Source organism: Neolamprologus multifasciatus, chromosome 22 (assembly GCF_963576455.1).
Source record: "Neolamprologus multifasciatus chromosome 22, fNeoMul1.2, whole genome shotgun sequence".
NCBI lineage: Eukaryota > Metazoa > Chordata > Actinopteri > Cichliformes > Cichlidae > Neolamprologus > Neolamprologus multifasciatus.
In genome coordinates this window covers 21,188,005-21,209,195 of record NC_140459.1, presented here as the reverse complement: position 1 = coordinate 21,209,195, position 21,191 = coordinate 21,188,005, and the positions used below count along the sequence as shown (strand labels likewise).

General features: G+C 41.5%; 2 protein-coding genes across 2 annotated transcripts in view; one reads left to right on the top strand and one right to left on the bottom strand.

The window, feature by feature from the left end:
- kcnh8 (potassium voltage-gated channel, subfamily H (eag-related), member 8) overlaps positions 1-7,057 on the top strand; it is a 63,583-nt gene extending 56,526 nt beyond the window's left edge. Inside the window, exons 14-16 of the mRNA XM_085148036.1 lie at positions 1,027-1,139; positions 1,318-1,397; positions 5,807-7,057. Coding sequence (XP_085004162.1) covers positions 1,027-1,139; positions 1,318-1,397; positions 5,807-6,397 — 784 coding nt within the window. The 3' untranslated portion in view covers positions 6,398-7,057. The remainder of the gene's footprint in view (positions 1-1,026; positions 1,140-1,317; positions 1,398-5,806) is intronic.
- An 8,080-nt stretch (positions 7,058-15,137) lies between these two features.
- LOC146493465 (polypeptide N-acetylgalactosaminyltransferase 15-like) lies at positions 15,138-21,191 on the bottom strand. The gene is made up of 10 exons (XM_085148794.1): positions 19,920-21,191; positions 19,629-19,795; positions 19,335-19,539; positions 18,379-18,546; positions 17,917-18,034; positions 17,311-17,505; positions 17,067-17,198; positions 16,858-16,959; positions 16,636-16,779; positions 15,138-16,546 (listed from the first exon to the last, which is right to left on the bottom strand). Exons 1-10 carry the CDS (start codon positions 20,438-20,440, stop codon positions 16,382-16,384), a joined length of 1,917 nt encoding a protein of 638 aa, XP_085004920.1. The 5' UTR covers positions 20,441-21,191; the 3' UTR covers positions 15,138-16,381.

Sequence of the window (21,191 nt, the reverse complement as noted above, 5' to 3'; positions counted from 1 at the left end):
TGCAGAAAACCTTCACTGCAAATTACTGCTGCTAAAAGTGGTTCTGTAAGCTATTGAATCATGGGAGGCATTTAGTTTCTCACAGCACTGAATAGAGTCGTGTTAAAACTTTCTCTAATGACACACACATGAATGAATCATTATGGAAAGAAGGAACCAACTGCATTAATTAATTCCTGATGAGAGACCTCCAAGCACTTTCACTCATGTACATGGAAAGCAGAAGTCAGGGAGCAGCAGCAAGATCCCGGAACGAACAGAGCAGACATCAGAAGTCGTGGTATTAGTTAAGTCAGACATTATATATAAAGAAAGACTAAGGTGAAGGTGGGTTGCAAAGTGGCTTGCATCTTCACAGCAACTGTGGACAGGCTGGAGAAGCTTAAGTAGGAATCCCATGACTCATTTGCCAGTTGAATGTGTGGAAGTGAAGCAGATGAACGTGGGTTGGTGTCAACTGATGTTCATATCATACTCACATTCACCCTTTGTCCAACACACATTATTGTATGACATGTGTTGGACAAAGGGTTAAATAGAGGGTTTAAAATGTATTATAAGAGACATTTTTGTATTTTTAAAGATGTAACCCCGTTTCCAGTCTTTATGCTCATCATGGTTTAGACTGGATCATTTTAATTTAGCCAACATAATAAACTTAATGGGATGAATATTTGTCAGTGACATAGAGTATAAATCAAACAAGCTGGTTATTCTTTTATAACTTATATAACTATCTTATATAAAAATAAAAATAACTGGCTAAATACACAAAATCTGTTGTAATATATATAGAATTCAGCTACATATTTTTTAAATTGCCGTTTATATTCACAAATGTGTATCACTGTGTTGATGTTAAAACTATGAATTTCAAATATATGGAAAATTTCAGTTTGTTTTTAAACACATAATCTTGTATTTCTGGCCTAAAAATATTTTATGGAATAGCATCATAATGCAATAGCCAAAATGTGTACATTGTGTAGTGTTATTGCACAATAATATAATAATATCTCTCTGCAGGATAGTGGATGGTACTGAAGACAGTCAGGGGACAGAGAGCTCCCTGGCCTTCTCCTTCTCTAACCAAGGCCATCCTGTCAGTGAACCAACCAGTGCCTCAGCACCAACCACAGGTATTCTCTTCATGTAGCACAACTCACAGACATGAACCTATGTCATTTACTGTCCCAGATGCAAAAACACTTTGTAGACAGAGTGCTTAATGGCTGTATAATGGCTGTAGTGCAATCAGCTGTGGGGTGTATATTGGTCCTTGATTGAAGGGAATTATACATTTCTTATTTGTTACAGATATGCTGCACATAAGCACAGCCGAATTAGCAGCTAAAGCGGAGGAGACCAGAGGACAACTGCGACACCTCGATCAACAGGTGGGATCTTGTGTGCATTTATATTCAATTTTAAGTTAAAAACTTTATGGTAAGAGCAAGAATTAAGAGGAGTTTGTTATCTTAGATTAAGTTTAATGCTCTCATAGAAACATGACTGTGGTGAGACAGAGAGTGATAGAGATAGAGAGACAGGGCTCAAGTAAGCACAAACCATATGGCTGTATCAGCATGTCAGCCACAAGACAAATGAAAGGACTGAGGGAAGTAATGAAGCAAAAAAGACAAACAAATAAGCATTTTAAACCCTATTAGTTCATTTCGTTTATTTAATCTTTCTCTATTTTTATTTTTTCACATTAACATGCAGTTGAAATGCTGTAGATTTTAGTCATATTTTTATTTTTAATTCTCGTGGTGCTCTGTCAAACTTAAAATGTCCACACATACACGCAAACAGACTGCCGTGCTGTTTCCTATGGTTTTGATTGGCGGGCGGCTAAATTGACATTAGACCCCTTGGCAGGTGAGGAGGAGTGTTCGCCTCCTCCTGTTAAGCCTTGGTGTGTATCATATGGGATGACTGAGGTAGAGAGAAAAGAGAAAGAAAAAAGAAAAAAAATAGACAAAAAAATGAGATCCTCTGGACTTTTTTTTTTTTTTTGCTGTTGTTGCTAGTAGAAACATGATGTGTGTAAAGCATGAGTAGTGAAAGAAATCTATAAAAGAGAGGAAAGACAATGGCACAGCCTTTTCACAGCTATGCACACTGGCTCTGTGCCTCCTCTGTCTCTGTGGGTGACCGGTGGTTAACAGGAAGGACCTCAGCATGGTCTTGTAGGCTGTTAATCCACACTTGGATCCATTCAAAGCGATCACCATAGGAGATGACAAGGGGCATTTGAATTGAACCCTATCAGCTCCCCATGCAAACGTACACTAGTCTAACAAAAGCACGACAAAGGAGACCAAAAAAATCATTTATAGGCAAAAAGAAATTACATTTATTTTAAGCTATGCTAGCACTGGCTGATTTATTCAGCAATAGTGAGATACCCAATTTTGTCATTTTTAATCAAAATCAGAAGAGGTTCCTGTTGAGATGATAATCCAAGGGGGTAATTTTCACTTCTTGTTTCTGCCTTTATTCAAAGGAGACGCTACCACTGAATAACAAAGCTCGAACTTTATTTTTTCAAAATTCAGTAAGGCCATCTGAGCCAAAGGCTTACAAGGTTAACATCATTCAGACCTAAACCACATTCTCACCATTTTAACTCGAGATTTTTCTTCATGCTGCTATAAGACATACTTCTTGCTCTTTGGCCTCTTACACTTGCCCTGCGACTTGACGCCATGACAGGACCGTTTATTTATCCAGTGGGAGAAATTCAAATTCAAATGAGGCCTAACATGGTGACCTCTGTACTACGCCAAGGAAATCATCATGTACATAGGAGAGCAGAAGCAATGGGAGCATTACCTGAACAGTTTGAGTAATTAGATGCATAATTACTAAAAGAGGCTGCTAGAAAGACATGAAATAACACAATAGGCATGCTTGCTCATCAGTAGCGACCCACTTTTGAACACAATGAACAATAAGAAACAAAGAAAAAGTCAGGTACTTGAAACTAAGGCATGAATACAGCAGAAGTTTTAAACACATGTTAGAATTAAATCAGTCTCTCATATAAGAGAAATTTAAATAATCCTGTCTTAAATTAAATTAAAATGAGTACATATCAATCATATGTATGTCATGCAATAAGCCCAACAGTAAGCAAAGGAAAGCACTGTGAATTTATTCACTGCATGATCTCCCAGGCGGCATAGAGAGCAATCAGGATTTTAGTATTCATGCAATTTCCTGCTGTTGTTTAATATGTTGGATTACTATATTTATGCACTGCAGCACTACAGCTCAACACTTTTAAAACACTCGCGGATAAGTAAACATCAGCTTTGTTTGGTCTAACTATGCTCTTACTGACTTTGAGGGTACCTGTCGCTGCATCGCTGCTGTTTCTCTAGCCCGTCTATCTCTGACGTGGGCGTACTAGAATCACGTTGACAGCGTGTCAGATTGGACTGGACCGCCACTCTTGGCTTTTCTATTTTTATCAGAGTCAGAGTTTAGACCCGGCCACATGTGAGAGGGAGAGATTGAAAAAGGGGGGATGTTTTTCTATGGTAAAAGCAAAAGTAGGATTTTGGTCAGGGTTTCGTGATGCTGATCAAAGTTTAACAACCTCAATTCTGTAAGATGCTAAAAATCCTGCCTAAAAACGACTGAGCCGGATAATCACTTTGGACAACATTCGCCTAGGCGGCAACATAACGATGCGAGCTGAGAGAGGAAATGAAAGTTCCCAGCTTGATTAGGTCTGTCGTGATCACAATATACTTGAGTGCTCATCCTCATCACCTCTTGACATATTCATGCAGCGACCGGAGCAATTCCCACCTGGAGTTGTGTGTCCTGCTGGGGGCTGATGTGCATCCAGTTGTGCTGGCGTGCATGATTGGCCTGATGAATGGTCATGAGTGCTTTGACTGGCAGAAGCAGATGGCACGTTGGCAGCGCTTCATGGTCGTGCCTTCTGTGGACACGCCACGTGCAGAGAGCTACTAATCAGCAACCCCTCTCATCAGTGTAATGACCAATTATAGCAGCTTGAAGTTACATGCAAAACGGCAGGCACGAAATAGATATTTGACCTGGAAGGGCTGACCTGAAAAAAATAAATTCATAATCTGTGGCTTTTTGTTGATTAGCAGTGTCTCCTCACAAGTTTGTGTCATGTATTCAGAAAAATCTATTTGATTTTAATGACTGGAATGTGAGAGTTATAGTCAAATTTGTTAAGCAAAATATAGCAAATGCAGTCTTGTAGATTGTAGCTATAAACCTCCAGAACTGCAAAATGAAGCCCACGTTCAAGTTCTAAAAACTGCAGTTCCTCCAGTGGCCACTTGAGGCTGGATCTGAATCAGTCCCCATAAACTGAAATGGCCAACCTTACTGGTTTGCAGTCTAGTAAAAGTTCTGGGGTTATGTGTCTAATTTCTTCCTTCATTACAATTCTACATGTATTTGCTGAACTGGGCCTCCCCGTGGTTCTGGTGCTGTTTGTGCTTTTGGAGCATATTAATGGAATAATTTGGCTTGCTTTAATGTATGTGAAGGTTCTCAGTGATCTAGGTCATCATAGTCTAAGGAGTTTGGAAAGAAAAGCATCTTTCCAAGCTCCTTAGACTACGCCGTACACTTTGGGAGGAACACCTTTCAATTGCTGAGGGAATATGAAAAGGAATCGAGGAAATTAGCGGATTATAGGAACCATCTCCGCTTGGTTTATTGCGCCGCCTGTAGAGGAAGTTCGTTCTTTGGTTTTCCCTAAAATATCTTCATATTATAAAAAAAGAAGTGCAATTTCAACAGAACGTCTCAGTCTTTCTTCGTGATATATGTGTAAAATTACAGAAAAGGTTCTGGTAGCTCAGCGCCCAGACAGACATAACATTTTTGTTGATTGATGAAAATGTTATTTTTTTAAAAAAACAAAATTTCTTTAGTAGACAGTGAAAAATAGTAATTTTCATGTCATTAAATTGTTTATCTGTCACTTAACTACTTTGGTGGAGTGTGAATAGCTGCTCCAAAAACTTATGTCCTCCTTCATATTTTCCAAAGCTGACCCAGGCCTTACATTAGACACTCATCCTCTAGACAATAAAGCCAATATTGCTGATAGATGGACAACATTAGTGGCATAATTTTTTTATAACACAGCCAAAAAGCATTGTCTAAAGTCAGCCCTAACAATTTTCAGCCATGTTCTGATTTCGTGGGGCAGAGAGTGTGAGCTGTATTCAGCAGCCCGAGGAATTTTGGTACCTTGGTGGGAGGTGTGCAATTCGTTTGGTATGCAGTACTTTTTCACAGCTCACTGTGGATCCTCGTTATTGCACTACTTTTCTGCAAAGTCTAACAAAACGATCCACTGACAAAAACAACTTAAATGGTTGTCTAATTGTAGTCGGCGCACTAACCGCTGGGACAAACAAACCAAGCCAACCTTTTTTTTTCCTTTTTTTTTTTGCATTTGAATGCCTTTAGTGTGAACCAGTAGCAGCAGTAGGACTGTTAAAAATGAACATACAGTGGGAAGGGTGGGATAAAGATGCACTTTATTGTGTACATTTTCTATAAATATGCATATGAATCTAGGACGGGAGCTGCAGATTCCAGTAAAAGCTACCACACAGGGACTTAAAATATATTAAAAGCTGGCTTCCGCAAAAACAAAAACAAAAAAAAACATTGTAACCCATATGACACCAACACAATATTTTTTTTATTTTCAATACTTGTGGAGTGCTTTGGATGATGTATACCAGCCATAGTTGCAGGCAGATTGTCTCTTGATTCTTGTTTGTTTCTGCAGGTGAGCACCCTTCGGAGAGAAGTGGCCGACCTGGGGCAGGTCATGAAGAGAATGGCTCAACTCATGGAGACCCTCATGACGTCAGTGCCACAACCTGCAGTAGTCTGCCCCACACACTACTCCCCAGCACGCCACACATACCTACACCATTCCCCCTCCCGTCAGACTTTCCCTTCACCATTCCCCTCTCAGACTGCCACAGTGTGGACAGAAACACCCATGTCGTTACCTTCCTCTCCCCTCATCATGTCCCAGCAGCATAGCACATTGTGCCACTCCCTCATACACAAAACCCAGGACCTCCTTTTGGGGGACATAGATATTCCCAGCTCAACTCCATCTCCAACTGCCAGCTCATTGGCCCTTCAAGTGCAGCCATCCTCTGTGATCTCAGAGCCACACATGCCTTTGTCACACCTCAGCTCTCCAGAGTTTCCCCACTGCAGAGGCAGGGCTTCTAGCTCCATTAGGCCAGGTGCACACAGTCCACCTCCGCAGGACGGAGGACATGAGGGTCTTATTCAGAGCTCTGGTGGTTCTCCTCAAACTGGACTCGATGATGTCAACCACAACCCAACCAAGGATTTGTAGCAGACCTTAATCACAAATGTCTTGGAGTCTGCAGGACTTTCTCAAGAACACTTTTTGGGATATTTTCCTAAACTCAAGCTAAGACTGATAAACTGGGGTCCCCTCTACCACTGGAAAATGTTTACAGGGACACAACTCAGATGTTTTTCTTCTTTTTGTTTAAAGGCACGTGTTTCAAATTCCCATTGCATGAAAACAAGTACAGAAGGTTTAGGTGTGTTAGCTTTACCTTATAGAAACTACGTGTTGTTAGAGGCTTGGGTCGGTTGTGGAGCTCTGGTCTTTCTGGTCCGTAGCGGCAACTATCAGCTTACCTCCAGTACCTTCCCCCACAGCAAGCCTGTGCCATAATGTAGGATGGAGTAGAAAAACAAGATGTTTTTGTTGTTTTGTGTTTTTTTGCTTTTGACTGAAAATGGTTTTGTGCTGGAGGAGAAAGCACTGGGAGTGCTGGGTTTAGAACAAGCGGTGAGGGTGTGTTGTGGAGGGCAACCCTCTCTTTTAACCCCTTTTTCCTTGCTCATTCAACCTGTGTCAGATGCTCTGGATTTCATGGAACAGTGACTGGTTGGACTTGGAGCACAGAACGGCGTGAGTAGAGAGATGGGAAGTACTGTGCTCTTCACCGCTGGCCCTCGGGAAAGTGTGTGTGTGTGTGGGGGTGGGGGGGTGGGGGGGTAGAGAAGACAGTTAAGGAGGTGGTGGTAGGGTATGGTGTGCCTCAGGCACCACAGCCCCTGCTGTTGTCTGTCACTAAGAGCACAGGGACTTTCTTTCTCCCTCTCCGTTTCTCCTTTCCAGTGTTTCTCTCCAAACACCTCTCTCTCCTTCTCCTTCCTTCCTTTCTCTCTCTCTGCATGCCTATCCGAGCCTTTTGAGTAGTGCCTGTAGACAAACATTAACATGCTGCATGTCACCCTGTGGAAATCCAGCTTGCCATTTATCTAACTATTTAAAGGAAACACAGTTCAGTCTTTAATAGCTGAACCTGGCATTTTACTGATGCATATTTATTGGACGTGGGCTTAGTTTAAAAAAAAATCTGATTAATTTAGCACAAGATAGTCGCCCATGTTGTGAAAAGGCCTGGAGCAAATATTACCGATGCTAAATTGGTTCATGATCCGCAATGTAGACTTTTTCTCCAGGGTCATCAATCCTGAGATCCACTTTCTCAACTACTCAGAGTGAAGGCAATATCCCCACATAAAAGCACAATAAGGACATAAAGACGCTTTTATATTTCTATGAATGTATCGATACTAAAGCTGTATTTTTTTACCTCAGAAATTGCACGAGTGTGGGATGGCAGTAAATGATGCTACTGTATATAAAAAAGTTATGGCAGTGCTGTTTGCTGGTATCAGCTGATGCAATCCTAAACCAGGAAAAGGTCATAACTCTCATCCCGACAGATCTACTGTTCTCTTTTGGATTCATGTAGGTTTGACTCTGCTTCTCTGCAAATGGAATGTACTGTAATCAAACTTTTATCCCTAACATTTTGATATTTATTAGATAAAAAAAAATGTTATGCTAATAAACAGCAGTTATGACTGTTACCTACTATGTTTTTTGTTGTTGTTTTTGTTTAGTAAAATATTCAAGAACTGAAAAGAGGTTATTCAAGGGCACAACATCCAAGGAGCTACAATTTCCTGTGCAAAAGTGTTGAGCTGCTCCTCATTTCTATTTTTCTTACAAGGAGCCATACTTGTATCTTCAGGAATTTTGTTATCATAATTTGCTTACATTTTTTAAGTTGATTCTGTAAAAAATGATGAGGAAAAATAGTTTGACAGGAATGAAATAGTATTTTTGCACCAACAAGATGATTCACTAAGAACTATTAGTGAAAGTGTCATCATGGCATTTGGATAAATGGATGACAAAAGAAAAAGTGCCAGAAATAGGGCATTAGGACATGAGGAAAGCATCTCTCAGCGGAAAAGTGGCTGTGAAGAAGTCATTCATAAGGAAGAAAAAGAGGGAGAAATGCTACTAACCTGGACTGAAAATCAGTGGCAACAGGTCTTATAGCCTGATGAATCCATGTTTGAAATTTCTGGTTGTCACAAATTGTCACTAGTATGTATCTAGAAGGTCAGGATGGGTGTACAACAGTGAGTGTCTACAGCCATCTGTAAAATACAGTGGAAGCTCTTTCATGCATTTCAACTTATCAAAACTGACTGATAGATTTTGGTTTTTTTATCCACCATGCAAAACCATCTGGAAAGCATATGATTGCCAGCAGCTTATTTTTTTTCAGCATGACAATGATCCCAAAAACGCTGCCAATGGAGCAAAAGTATGCCTGGATAGAAAATGCACCGACTGGCGTCCTCAGAGCCTTGACCTCAACATTACTGAAGGAGTGTGGGATCATCTCGACAGCGAACGCTACAAAAGGCTTCCAACATCCAAATAAGGGCTTTGAATGTCCTTCAAGACGCCCGGAGAACTATTCCTGAAGACTACTTAAAGAAATTAAGAGAATGCTTCCTAAGATAGTTCAGACTGTGTTGAAAATGTACCAAATATTGACATGAACAACACATGACAGTACTGAAATGTTGGTGCTTAGCCTTGTCCAAGTACAACTGTGATGATGTGAATCATCACAGGGGGATTGTTACATCCATCTGCAGTAATTTGTATCTGACGGCATGACTTTGTTCTGGGGCCTTCTCGTCCTTCTAAGTGCATAAAGGAGAGAGGAAAGGACAGCAGCAAAATCTCAGTACAGTACTGAGCAGACATCAGTAACGAAATGATCCATATCAAGTCATATATAGCAGAAAGTGGAGAAGGTGGGATTGCAAAGTAGCTTGCAGACTATTTAAATGAATCGGATGTGTGGAAGGAGATCAGCTGATCTGCCATGAGTGCCTGAGCTTAGCTCCTTAGCGCCAATAAACACAGAAGTGTGCAGGTTTATTGAACTTAAACAACCCAGGGGATAATAATAAATACCAACTTTCATTGCATTTTATCAAAAAGCTGTTGAAGCATTTTGTTGTCAAATGTCAACCTCATGGCAGGACAAAGAAGTTCACAGAATCTCCAAAATGAATAGGATTCATTCCCTAAGGAACGTGAATGAAACAAATAAAAAAAAGCAAGAACAACAACAAAAAAAAAACCCAACAACAATAAGGTTGCATCAAAATTACTAAAATATGTTTTGTTGTATGGCACACAATGAAAAATATTAGGTCATTTGACACCTTTTTATGATCACGAATCTGATCTGAGATAATCTTATTATTTTGTACTTTATTTGATCTGGAGCTAATATGTTTTGTTCCTGGACTTGGAGACAGGATTTCTGTTATGCAACATGAGGTACTTTGATTTGTTTATAATACTAATGTACCTTTTCTTTGTGTTCTCATGTGTTCGCCCTTTGTTAGCTGTGTAACGCTTCATCTAAAGTGAAACCACCGGGTCCCACCAGTGACGTAGGCTGGGGGTGAAACCTGAGCAAGTATGCGTGCCAGGGATCATGCTGACACACCTGTTCAAAGATCCAGCTGCTCTTACCTGGTGAGGTGCCGCTCCAGTGTGTTTGCTTGTTTTTGTATATCTTTAAAAAAGGTTTTTTCTGGGGAATACTGGATCTATCTGAATCAGAAACACGCTCAGTGGAGATGATGGAGACACCAGAGCCATCATGTCGAGATGTGTGTTGATGGGCGAAGCATTTTTAGAATCAAAACAAAGATGTTGGGTCAAAACGCTTCCCTCCCCACCAGAAAATGTCATATTTTTCCCGCACCCGACAAGCCGGTAAGCGGTGGTGTGTTTGCACTGTGAACGATTACTTGTGTACTTAGCAGCACCTCCGGCACATCTGTGGGAATGCTGTCATTTAGCCCAGGGTCTTGGAGACCCATCCATATTTAATGGTGTGCAGACAATCCTCTGACTATTTATGCATCGTTTTATCCACCTGCTAGGAAAACTCATCTTTTATTCACCGCTTTTCCACTTTATCTGTCATTAGCAAACTGAGGCCCATCTGGCTTCCTGCTTTGCATCCTTCCTTTCATCTTTCTTCTTTTCACTTACAATTTTCAATGAAAGTTGAGTTTTATTTAGAGGGATGGACGGAATAGGAAATGGCTCTAAAGAAATGCTTTAAAAAAGGAGTTAAAAGAGGTTCTACGTGCACTGATTTAATACATGGTTCTTCATTTTTAAACTTATTATACAATGAACTTTGTGTTCAATATCCTTTCTATTGCTGTGTGTCTGTATATGTGCGTGTGTGTGCGAGTGTGTGTTTTCTATCCACTCGATTCACATTGTTTGATGATGGCCCTGACCCAAATACAGCAACTATTCATCCCTGTCCACCCTTTTCATCGGAAACACACACAGAAATACAGCGTGGGTGTGCACACACACATTCACTCTTCCATTCAAATGAGCACTTTATCCCAGTTAAAAGAGCCACTTCACTTGTCCCTCACCCCAGATTTCAGCACTCAAACACCCCATCACTGTGCGGGAGGTGAGAACTAATGAAAAACAGGTAACAGGGGGAAAAAAGTTAATTTCTCCCCTTTCGTCTCAGCAGTCATAATGGAGATATGTATAAATCTGCCCGATGGTTATGGTTTGGTCTTTTCATTCAAGCCTTACAGAGCTTTATCTGAAAGGAAAAAAAAACTAGACTGCCAAATGGAGAACACATTATGTTTGTATCTCATTGTCGTGTGTCATTCTTTGACTTGTGCGTGTGTGTGGTGCTGCCTTTTTGTTGCTTGGGCCTCTATGAGAGCACACAAACACATGTAAATGGAGAGGCTCTCTGTACAAGAGCTTTACATTTATCTGTTCCACTCTGAGATGGTGGCTGCTGTTGCACAACCAAATACTTATATTTGGATTTGGGTAAAGCGGGGAGGGGCGGTTTCATCTTTGTGTTTGATAAATGAGTCTGAGCTTCTCCTCTGGGTGCTACGGTATAAGTGGTGGTAGGGGTAGCAGCGGAACAATGAGCATGTGAGATGTAGAGATTAATGGTTGCTTCTTCTTTTAGGGATGTAGGTCTGGCTGGGCCCATCAGCGGAGGAGAGGAGATGGCTGCTAAATTACCTCTTTTGCTGCTCACCTGTCGAGCAGTAGTCTGGCATTTTTAAATGCAAGATAGAAGGATCATCAGCATGAAGAGCTCTTAGTAAATTGTGGTCTTGCCTTGTGTGGTGAAAGGGTCCCTGTTGAAAAGTCTGGTCAAAAATGTTTAGACATTTAAGTGAGAAGGAAGAAAGCTTTAGTCTGTTGGTAAATGTAATGCCTAGGAGCATTTTATCCTTTGAAGCACTTTAAAACTGTCAGACAGCCATATATGGAGTGCCTTTAGATTCTTTTGTGTGGTTGTGTGTTTTGTTAAGGATAACTAGCCAAAATTAACATTTCAAAAAAAAAAAAAAAGATACCTGCAGTTTTCCTCTTTTAGCCGTCCAAGCTGATACTATTTCATAGCCTGAGATGCCAGCTGAAACATTAAACTGGTAGGATAAATAATAAGGCTCTTGTCTCAGCATGGGTTTCTTAGCTCTGAGCCCTAATTAGTTTTCTGGGCATTTTTTTTTGTCACCTTAAAGTAACTATACCTATTATTAGGTGTTTTTCAGGGCTGGTATTTGAAGTAATTTTGGGCATATCTATCTATCTATCCATCCATCCATCCATCCCATCCACCCCACCCACCCAAACATTCACACCTACAGGCAATTTAACATCACCAGTTAACCTAACCCTACTAAATGCATTTTACAGGACTGTGGTAGGAGGAAGACATGACCCATACATACACAGGGAAGCATGCAAACTCGACACAGAAAGGCCAGGTGGAGGATTTGAACCCATCACCTTCTTGAGGCAACAGTGCTAACATATATAGCACAATGGTGTGGTGGTTAGATTGCATGTATAGATAGATAGACAGATCCATAATTTGTCTACTGTGGCACTGAATCAGATTTTAAAGCAGATTTTCTGTTGTTCAGGAGCCTGAATTATCACTTTTCTCAAAATCCCCCTGTGTATTCACAACCATTTATCACACATTTTTTCTTTCTTTATTTGGAGTAACGCTTTGCTCGGATGACAGTTCTGGGCTTTAATATGACTAATACACTATTTTTTTTTACTAGAAAAACTGTGTATTAAATGACAATGTGAAAACAATGTGAAAGCTGTTTCTTGCAGCACTCAGCTGAGGTCTTCTCTCAGGAGTACAGACCAGAGGCAGAACTAAAAGAGAATGAATTTTTGACCTGTATTCACCAGATGACCAAAAACACATCTTCAGATGAGATAAAATTGAGTGCAGTGCTAGTTCTGTGTACCTCAGCCACAGTCAGCAGATTAGCTGATGGCTCAGCTGATGCAACTGGGATACTCTCATATAGGGCATGCTATTTTCAGTCTGCCTATGGTTAGAAAACACTGCAAGCCACTTTGCAACAAACCTCCACCTTTTATGTTGTGTCCAACTTAATAAACACATCTTTTGTCTCTTCCATCATTCCAGCTTTGCAAGTATGCACATGGAGGGGAGGTTCCATAACAGTTGTGTGTGTGGAAAACTGGACTTGTACACTTTAAACAATGTAGGGCGAATGAGGAAGACTACAACAATTGTTTTTCTTCTCATTAGGGTCATTTCTGAAAGTGTTTTAAGAACCAGCAGTTTCCAGGATTTAGAATGGTACAATTATATAGGTATTGCTGTGAAACTGAATCTACAGGGTGTGAGTAAAAAATGTCTTTGCATCTCACGCAAACTTTCTAAATGATACATTCAAAAGCTGTTTTTGTCTTTGACCTTAATTGGTGTCACAAGCCCAGTTTTTGTCACATTTTAATGCACTTAATCTTTGCTTTGTGTCAGCCCCGCTCCTGAGGCCCATGCACATCAACCTAATTGCGCATTATGAATCACTGGAAACAACAGTGTCTCTGTAAAAAAGACCCAAGGCTCTTTGAGGGTTGCACAGTACAGTAGAGCCACCCTGGTCCTGGGTGAAATAGCCCCATAGATCTTCATAAAGACACCACAGCTTCCTCCATCGCAGCAGCTGAGATCCATCTGAGTCACGCAGGTTCACTGCAGTGTGTGTGTGTGTGTGTGTGTGTTTAAAAAAAACATAGCAGAAACAAAGAGGCTGGTGAGATTGTGACATGCCCAGCAGCAATCAGCGTTTGATGTGGGAGTCTACTGTATTCATCACACTCACCTCAGCGTGGAGAAGAGATGGAAGATGCTGTGTAAGGAAGACAGAGGGGAGGGAAAAGGTCACATACAGCATCAGACGAGGATAAGAAGAGTCCTCCGGAGAAGGAGAATTTCAATTTTATTGTCTAAATCAGCACAAACAACTTATAATAGTACTAATACAACAATATAATGCTAGGATTTTTTTTTTTTTTTTCACATCTTACGCTGCAGTGGAAACGGATTTAGAGCTATGATGAACCATCAGGCTTGCCCAGTCATAAAGTCAACACCAGGATCACCCAGTCCCCCACCAGCACAAGTCCTACATGTGTGGCAGTCTGTGGTTACTGTGTGGGCTTCTCTTATGGAAGGTCTAAGTACCCTTAAACCAGAGATTTTTGAATGAATCTGAATGATCTATCGGAAATTTATTTTCCCAACTCTTTGAAATCAAACACTTTCTAACTGAAAGAAGACTGTTATTAGGGACACTTCTCATAGACCTCACAGGGTTAACAATATTTATTTATCACGTGGAAAGGTAATTACATCTCATTCTTTTCTTCTTCTTTTTTAAGCTATTTTTAGACCGGTAAAGATCTTCTCCTTACTGATTACATCACTACAAAGCCATAAGGAAAACTAGCTTTTTCAGTCATTTATTAACAAAAAAAAGGAGACACACACTAAGAGCAAGCAGGAAAAGTAAGTATATGCTTGGCATCAGGGTCTAGTTAATGGAAGCAAAACATTGGCTTGAATGGTGGAGGGGTTTTCTTGCATGTAATTCACTTTTAATACTGTGTCCCTTAAAGCTGTCTTTGATGTGCACCAAGCATGTTTACTATGACTCTGTCATTGTCTTTCCATTCAATGGCAAACCGAAGCTTTGCTCTAATGTTGTGTTTGGACAGCAAAGGTTTTGTACCTGGTGCTGCTCTCATGTCGGTCAAATGCTTTCTGATTGTGAATGCATGCAGTTTCTGTGTCTGTGGAGAGGTCATCACAAGAGTTAGCTAGTAAATTAGACTTTATCAAGTAACTGAAGTGAAATTCAAAGTACCAAGTATCAGTACTCTCTATCAAAAAAGAAGTGGGTACTGATACTTGTGTGGTGGTTCCCTGGGAGAACACCCTGGACAGGTCACCAATCTATTGCACAGACAGCCATTCATGTTCAAATTCAAACCAATTTAAGCATGAATGTTCAAATCAGTGTGAAGGCAATTCATCACCAGTTAACCTGACCCCATGCTTGTCTTTGGGAGAGACCCTGGAGGAACCCATGAAGAATCCACACAGAAAAGACCGGACTGGACTCGAACCCAGGACCTTCTTGCTGCGACGGGACTGTGCTAACCACTGCTTCACAAAAACAAAACAATTAAATAATAACATTTTAAAAATATTATTGGATAGATCAATAGACGGATAATGATGATTTTAAAATATAAAAAATATATAGATGTATGCTAAAGTTTAAGCACAACAGCTATAGAAAGCACATATATTATTGGGGTTTTTTTTTGTATTTTTCTATGGGAATCAATGTAAATACAGCCATGCAATTTCCACCATTTAGAATCAACAGCAGCTGTTTGCTTCTGATAGAGAAGCAAACAGCTTCCACACGATAGCCCTAGCCCAACTCTGAAAACCCACTGCAACAGAAATATGTTGCACTTCGTTTGCAACAGCTCAGTAGGTGCATAACTAAGAAAGACATACTAAGAGGTTACCATATAATTTTTTTTTTTTTTTTTTTTATCCAGAAGGTGCTGTGAAGTTCACTGGGCTAAGTGGAGCATGGGTTAAGAAGAGCATTATTTTGAGGCTGAGTATTGGGGGTTATTAGAACTCATTGCCTTGAGGCCAAGAGAGAGACACTGAGAACCAGTTTAGAGTCCATCCAATTCTTAAGCTCCATGGCCTAAATAACATCTGGTTTATTAGACTGTGAGTTAATACCTAGAAACAAAACCAAATTTGCCTGTTGTAGAGCAAATCCACTTCTCTCAGACGGATGGACGTCACTGTCACATCCATTAGGTTAGCCCTAATGACAGAAATGCATATAAGAACATGTTAAATATATTATAATAAATGACTAGCATGGAGGGAGGGGTGCTATTTGTGTTTAACAATAACAAAATAAGGAGTTTGGCTTTTAGAAATGATTTTGAAGGTTGATGGCTCCCTCTGCTGTTGATATATAATATCCAGGCACTCTCCATGCTGCACACACTCTTTCAGCAGTTTGGACACTTCAACAAGATGCAACCATTTTAATGTTATCATAACACCTCTGCTCTTCCTGATATGAGAAAATAAACTCTTTGTAGTTTTAGCTTAGGTGTGGTGTACGTGAAGGCCAGCATAATGGCAAAACTGTCCTGAATTCAGAGCTGTGGTGGTGTTTTGTCTGCTGGTTAAATATTTTAGAAATGTACACAAACAGATCACAAATTCATGGAACCATTTACTGACACAAAAATAATTTAATATACAGTTTTTATAATAATATATATGATGAAATATTCATAAAGACAACAGGTACTGAAACTGACATTATCATTAGTTAATACAGTTAATACAGGTAATGATAATTGCAATCCTTAAAACAGGAGCAAAAAGTTGCAAAATACGTGTGTGTGTGTGTGTGTAATATAAATATATGTATGACACTACAAATATGTGATATGATGATAGATTTGCCTGGGATTTATATCTTGCTAAAGCTAGTCCCTCTATCAGGCACCTTTGGGAGCCACTAGTTGTTCAAAGTGCCACTGTTGTCTGGGGTGGTGGGTGCACTGGCGCAGGAAAAGACCTCCTGTGCTGCGCTTGTTGTCGCCTTCCTCTTTTACAGCCTCCAGACATAACTGAGACAGTTGGTGAACGAGCTGGCCGCTCAGCTGTGGAAAAGTGGAAAACATATGCAGAGAGTCAGCTAAATGCCCCAGGTAGTCATAAAAACTGTCTGTCGCTCAATTCTTCGTCTTGCCTTTATGAACTTCCACTGGAGTCTGCCGGGGGTCAATCGGTGGCTGGCGCAAGGAGAGAGGACCGCCCTCTCTCCCTCAGTATCCAAACACAAAGTACCCGTGGGACCCCATCGCACTTCACCCTCAGAGTTTAGATCACAGTGCTACAACAGCAAGAGATCAGCTTCACTGATGTCTCACTTATCTGTTGTTATCATCAAGTAATCTGCAATCATGGTTACCTGGCTACCTGTCCCAGTGCATGGTGCCACATCCATGGCCCCACCCTGCAGTCCCTGACCTTGGGGATAGTCTGCACATCTGCCAGTACCAACACTGTACAGCTGCAAGCAGATACAGACATGATGCCTCACAGTCCATCCATACACAACCTGTTCATATATCCGTGTGCATGTATGAGCATGTGAGAGCTTGTGAGAGCTTGTGATACCTCTCCTGACAGTGCAGTTCTGTCCTGGGGGATATAAAGCTGTGGGTAGACTGTAGTTAGGAACCAGTGAAAGTTCCTACAGCCCAGACTCCTCTTCAGCCGCAGACGCTCCGTGATGTTCGGGTTTTCAGACTGGACAAAGAAAGAAAGTTTCATTTTTTTGTCTGTGGTGCACACTCACCAGACAATCTCTTGACCAGATGTGTTGACTCACACACGCGCACACACACATATACACAAACACCTGTCTGATGAAATGAGCAAGCGTGTCCCTTCTGTAGTAGATTTTCTTGTACGTGTCCATCCAGGTTTCAGCAATCCGGATCTTGTTCCTCTGAAGCAAGTCCTGATCTGGGAAGCGATACGGCAGGTGGCGGTGAATGAGGTGGCCCACGCGGGAGCAAGGTACTACCTCCATGGTACCACCGCATGACCACACCTATAAGAATGTAGTAGTATTTCAGTAATAAAGATTATAATTGTTTTCTGTGTTTCTTTTTTTTTTTAATTCCCTGTTTGTTAGTCATATTGTTTCATATTTTAATGGTCATCCCAGGCAGACAAGTTGATTTATAACATTTTTGCTCTCACACTTGTACATTCATCAGTGGGCCAGGACATTCCCAGACCACTATCCAAGCTGAAATTTCCATTTGCAAAAGGCATCATCTCATAGCACAACAATCCTAAAGCACTAACAGGAGGCAACCGAATCACTCAGGCGAAGCATTGCTAAAATACCTTACTTGGCTTAAAATAAAAAGCAAATGCAGTCTGTCATCTCTCTGTCTGGTGTATGTGCACTGGAGGATTTAGCAGGAAAGTTGACATCAAATGAGTTTTCCTTTACCCGGATAGACAGCTCAATTTGCTCTGCACCCCAGAGCACCATCCCAGGGTCATAGGCTCCCACGCTCTGGAAGAAATGTCGGTCGATAGCCACAACTCCACCTCCTAACGCTGGGCTCCTGTCACAAACAGAACCAGCATCATTTTTTTTTTAAAAAGAACTGCACGGATGTGTTGGTATCTCTGGAGTAGAGTGACATAATGGACTTCAGGATGTTAAAGTCTGGGTTTGCAACACAAGGACAAACAGATCCACATGTATGGTCCTTAGTTTTTATACTTCTGTATTCTAATTGGTCATATTTTCTAGATTTTTCAAAGGCAAAGGTCAGTTATACACTTACACATACTGTGTAAAATTATATCTGTTCCGTCTTTCTTAATATGGTTCATTTAACATTGTTATCATGCAAATAAGAAGTCATTAAATCTAACTTGCACCCCTTAACAGCTGCACACTTACTGCAGAGGTTGGACAGCCATCTCTGGGTCTTTATCTTGCAACTCTGGATTTGATTCCCAAAAGAAGTCAAGTCTCCAGTCGAACACCCCCCTAACTGGCCACTGGGTGGCATTGTACCGAAAGGACTGCCAGTCTATCACATCCATGATGGGGGACACCACTCTGGTCCTAAGAAGACACCACATTCTGGATCTCAGCAGCTCTTTTTATTTGCATTTATTAACTGTGGTAAATGAGACTGCTTTGGATGTAAAGCATGCCACTACTAGTCAAGTTATAGCTAATAACTCCTTGACTACATTTACATTTACTAATCTGTGCACAACTAGGTAAAATAGACACTGCGTTTTCCTTTCTGTATGCATGTGTTTGTAATTGCAAACGGCTGTGTCACAGGAAGTTCAGAAACATGTACTGTCCTTTGTCGGGGAATGGTTTGGCTCCCCATGTGTGCTGTTTGAAATATCCATGCCAAATGACCATGTGTGGTGTGACGTTTTAAGGAAATGAAAAGATCAAAAAGGGAATTGAGAAAAAATGGGAGAAGGGTCAAACATGTGGCCGAGAGAGCCGAATGGTTGCAGATTCCAAGCCCGAGCCCTCAGCTTAATTACCTAGTCTAATTAGAGCCACGCTGCAGGCAGCCTGAGACATAAGACGAGAGCCAAATCATGGGAGCTCAGTGCTCGATACACACACATACACCTCATGCATCGCCCAGCTTTGCTAATGAGTAAGGGCGAATGATAAGTCTGAACCCTTCATCTCCTCACAAGTGTTTCTGTCCAAAGGCTGAACTCATTAGAGAAGGTAAAAAAAATCTGGCACAGTAACTGTTTATATTTTGACATGTCACCCATTTAAGAACTTGCATTTGGAATCCTGTTAGTATGCAGCATCTTTCTCACCGTAAAATATGAAAATAGATTTTTAATTGGAATAATTTAAAAAAGTACCTGTCCTGGGCAATTCTCTCCAACAGCGGTTCCAGCCAGCCCTTTTGGCATTCACAGTGGGAGTCCATGAACACCAGCACCTCCCCAACAGCCCTGGTAGCACCTAATGTCCGGCAACCTCCAACCCCGAGGCGTTTGGTGCTGCGAATCAAACGCACTCCATCCAGATGAGACACGTACTCACTCAGCCCAGTCTTCAGGTGACCTAGGAGGAGCATAGAGAAAAGGCGGAACAAGCTGTCAGCACACTGAATTAATGGATGGATGGATGGATGGATGGATGGATATGTTCACCCTGTTGACTTAGGTCGTCCACCAGCAGGACCTCCTGCAGATACTGTTTAGGTGCAGTGTCGAGGACGCTGTGTACTGTGCGTAGGAGAATGGACCAAGCCTCGTCATTAAAACAGATAACAACACTGGCCGACGGCAGAGACTCGATGTGTTGCTCCCCCAAACACCTGTTGATGGGAGGGGGACAAATTGTGAAAGCAGTAACAACTACACTAACTTTTAGCGCTTGTTGAACTCCAGCATGGGGTAACTTTTGGTTTATATTTTCAATCGTGCGCTTTGTTCACTCACTCTGGATGGCGCGCCTCTGGCAGCCTGCGATGCAGAGAAATCCTTTCGCTCACTACCTCATTGAAACCGTACTGCTGCAAAGCCCTGAGCTCCGTATCCCTCTCCAAACCCTCCAGATGAAGGCGCACTGCTTTCCCCATTTCACCGTGCGTAGGTGGCCCGCGTACGGTGGTATCTTTACTTGCTCCGGGAAGGAGCATCTTGTAACTCCGCTTTTTCTGTGGCGAGCTCTTGGTGCCAAGTATGGATGGGACGAATAACAGCTGGTCTTCTTGCAGAGATTTCAGAGGAGTCAAATCGGCGCCTAGCTCCAAAGCAGGGTCATGGGAGTCCACGATGACCTCTAGATCCGGAGGACTGGCGATCCGCTGGAGGGGCTGGCGGGGAGGGCCGGGTTTGTGAAGATTGCGGTCGCTGTCCCGATTAAAGAGATCCGAGAGCGCCAGCGCAACCAGGGCGAATCCAATGAGCAGCAACCAGAGGCAGAGCATCTTCCTCCGGACGGCGCTCCTCCGCCTCATGCTGAGCGACGGCGCAGGAGGCGTGAGACTGTGCTCAGAAGGCGGCCCGGTGCTGTTTTGAATTGCAGATGTGTTTGTTTTGCTTCATCTTGACGAGCACTGCATTTCATCAGAGTGATGCAACTCGACTAGAATGATTCAAGAAATAAATAGATCGCACACGAATCCCCTGAAGAAGAGTAGAGGTGCATTCATTGAGTACCAGAGCTGGGACAAGAGTGACATACAGTGCAGGTTTGAGACAAGTTCTCAACTTTGAAATGATGGAGTTTCGCTGACTTTGTCTTTCATCCAGCTCCTCCCGCGGTCCTAGAGCCTGTGCAAAATATTTTGCGTCATGTAAATCATGTAAAGGTGGTCACTTCCTGTATCCACCTGTTACTCAACCTGCTCAGGTCTTCGTCTCTACTTCATAACAAGAGGGATTAAAAGATAATTTTAGAAAAAAAAATATAATTAAGAAAATTCTCCAGAACGCACAGAGTAGTATACACTTATTGCTTTTCACTTTCCATCACAATAGAAATACAATGTTTAAAGTTTAGAAAGTCTACTTGGCTCAGAAGCCGTATTAGTATTGTCTTCTTGTCATCTTATTATTCCTGAAACGCCTTGTGGGGAATCCTAAAATACTCTAAATTAAGTGGTAAAAGCCATAATTAACGATTTCAAAACACATTTTTACTAGCTGGTGTGCTCAGTTATAAATAAGTCCGCACTGCAGTGGAAAGGCACAATGTTTTTACATTTC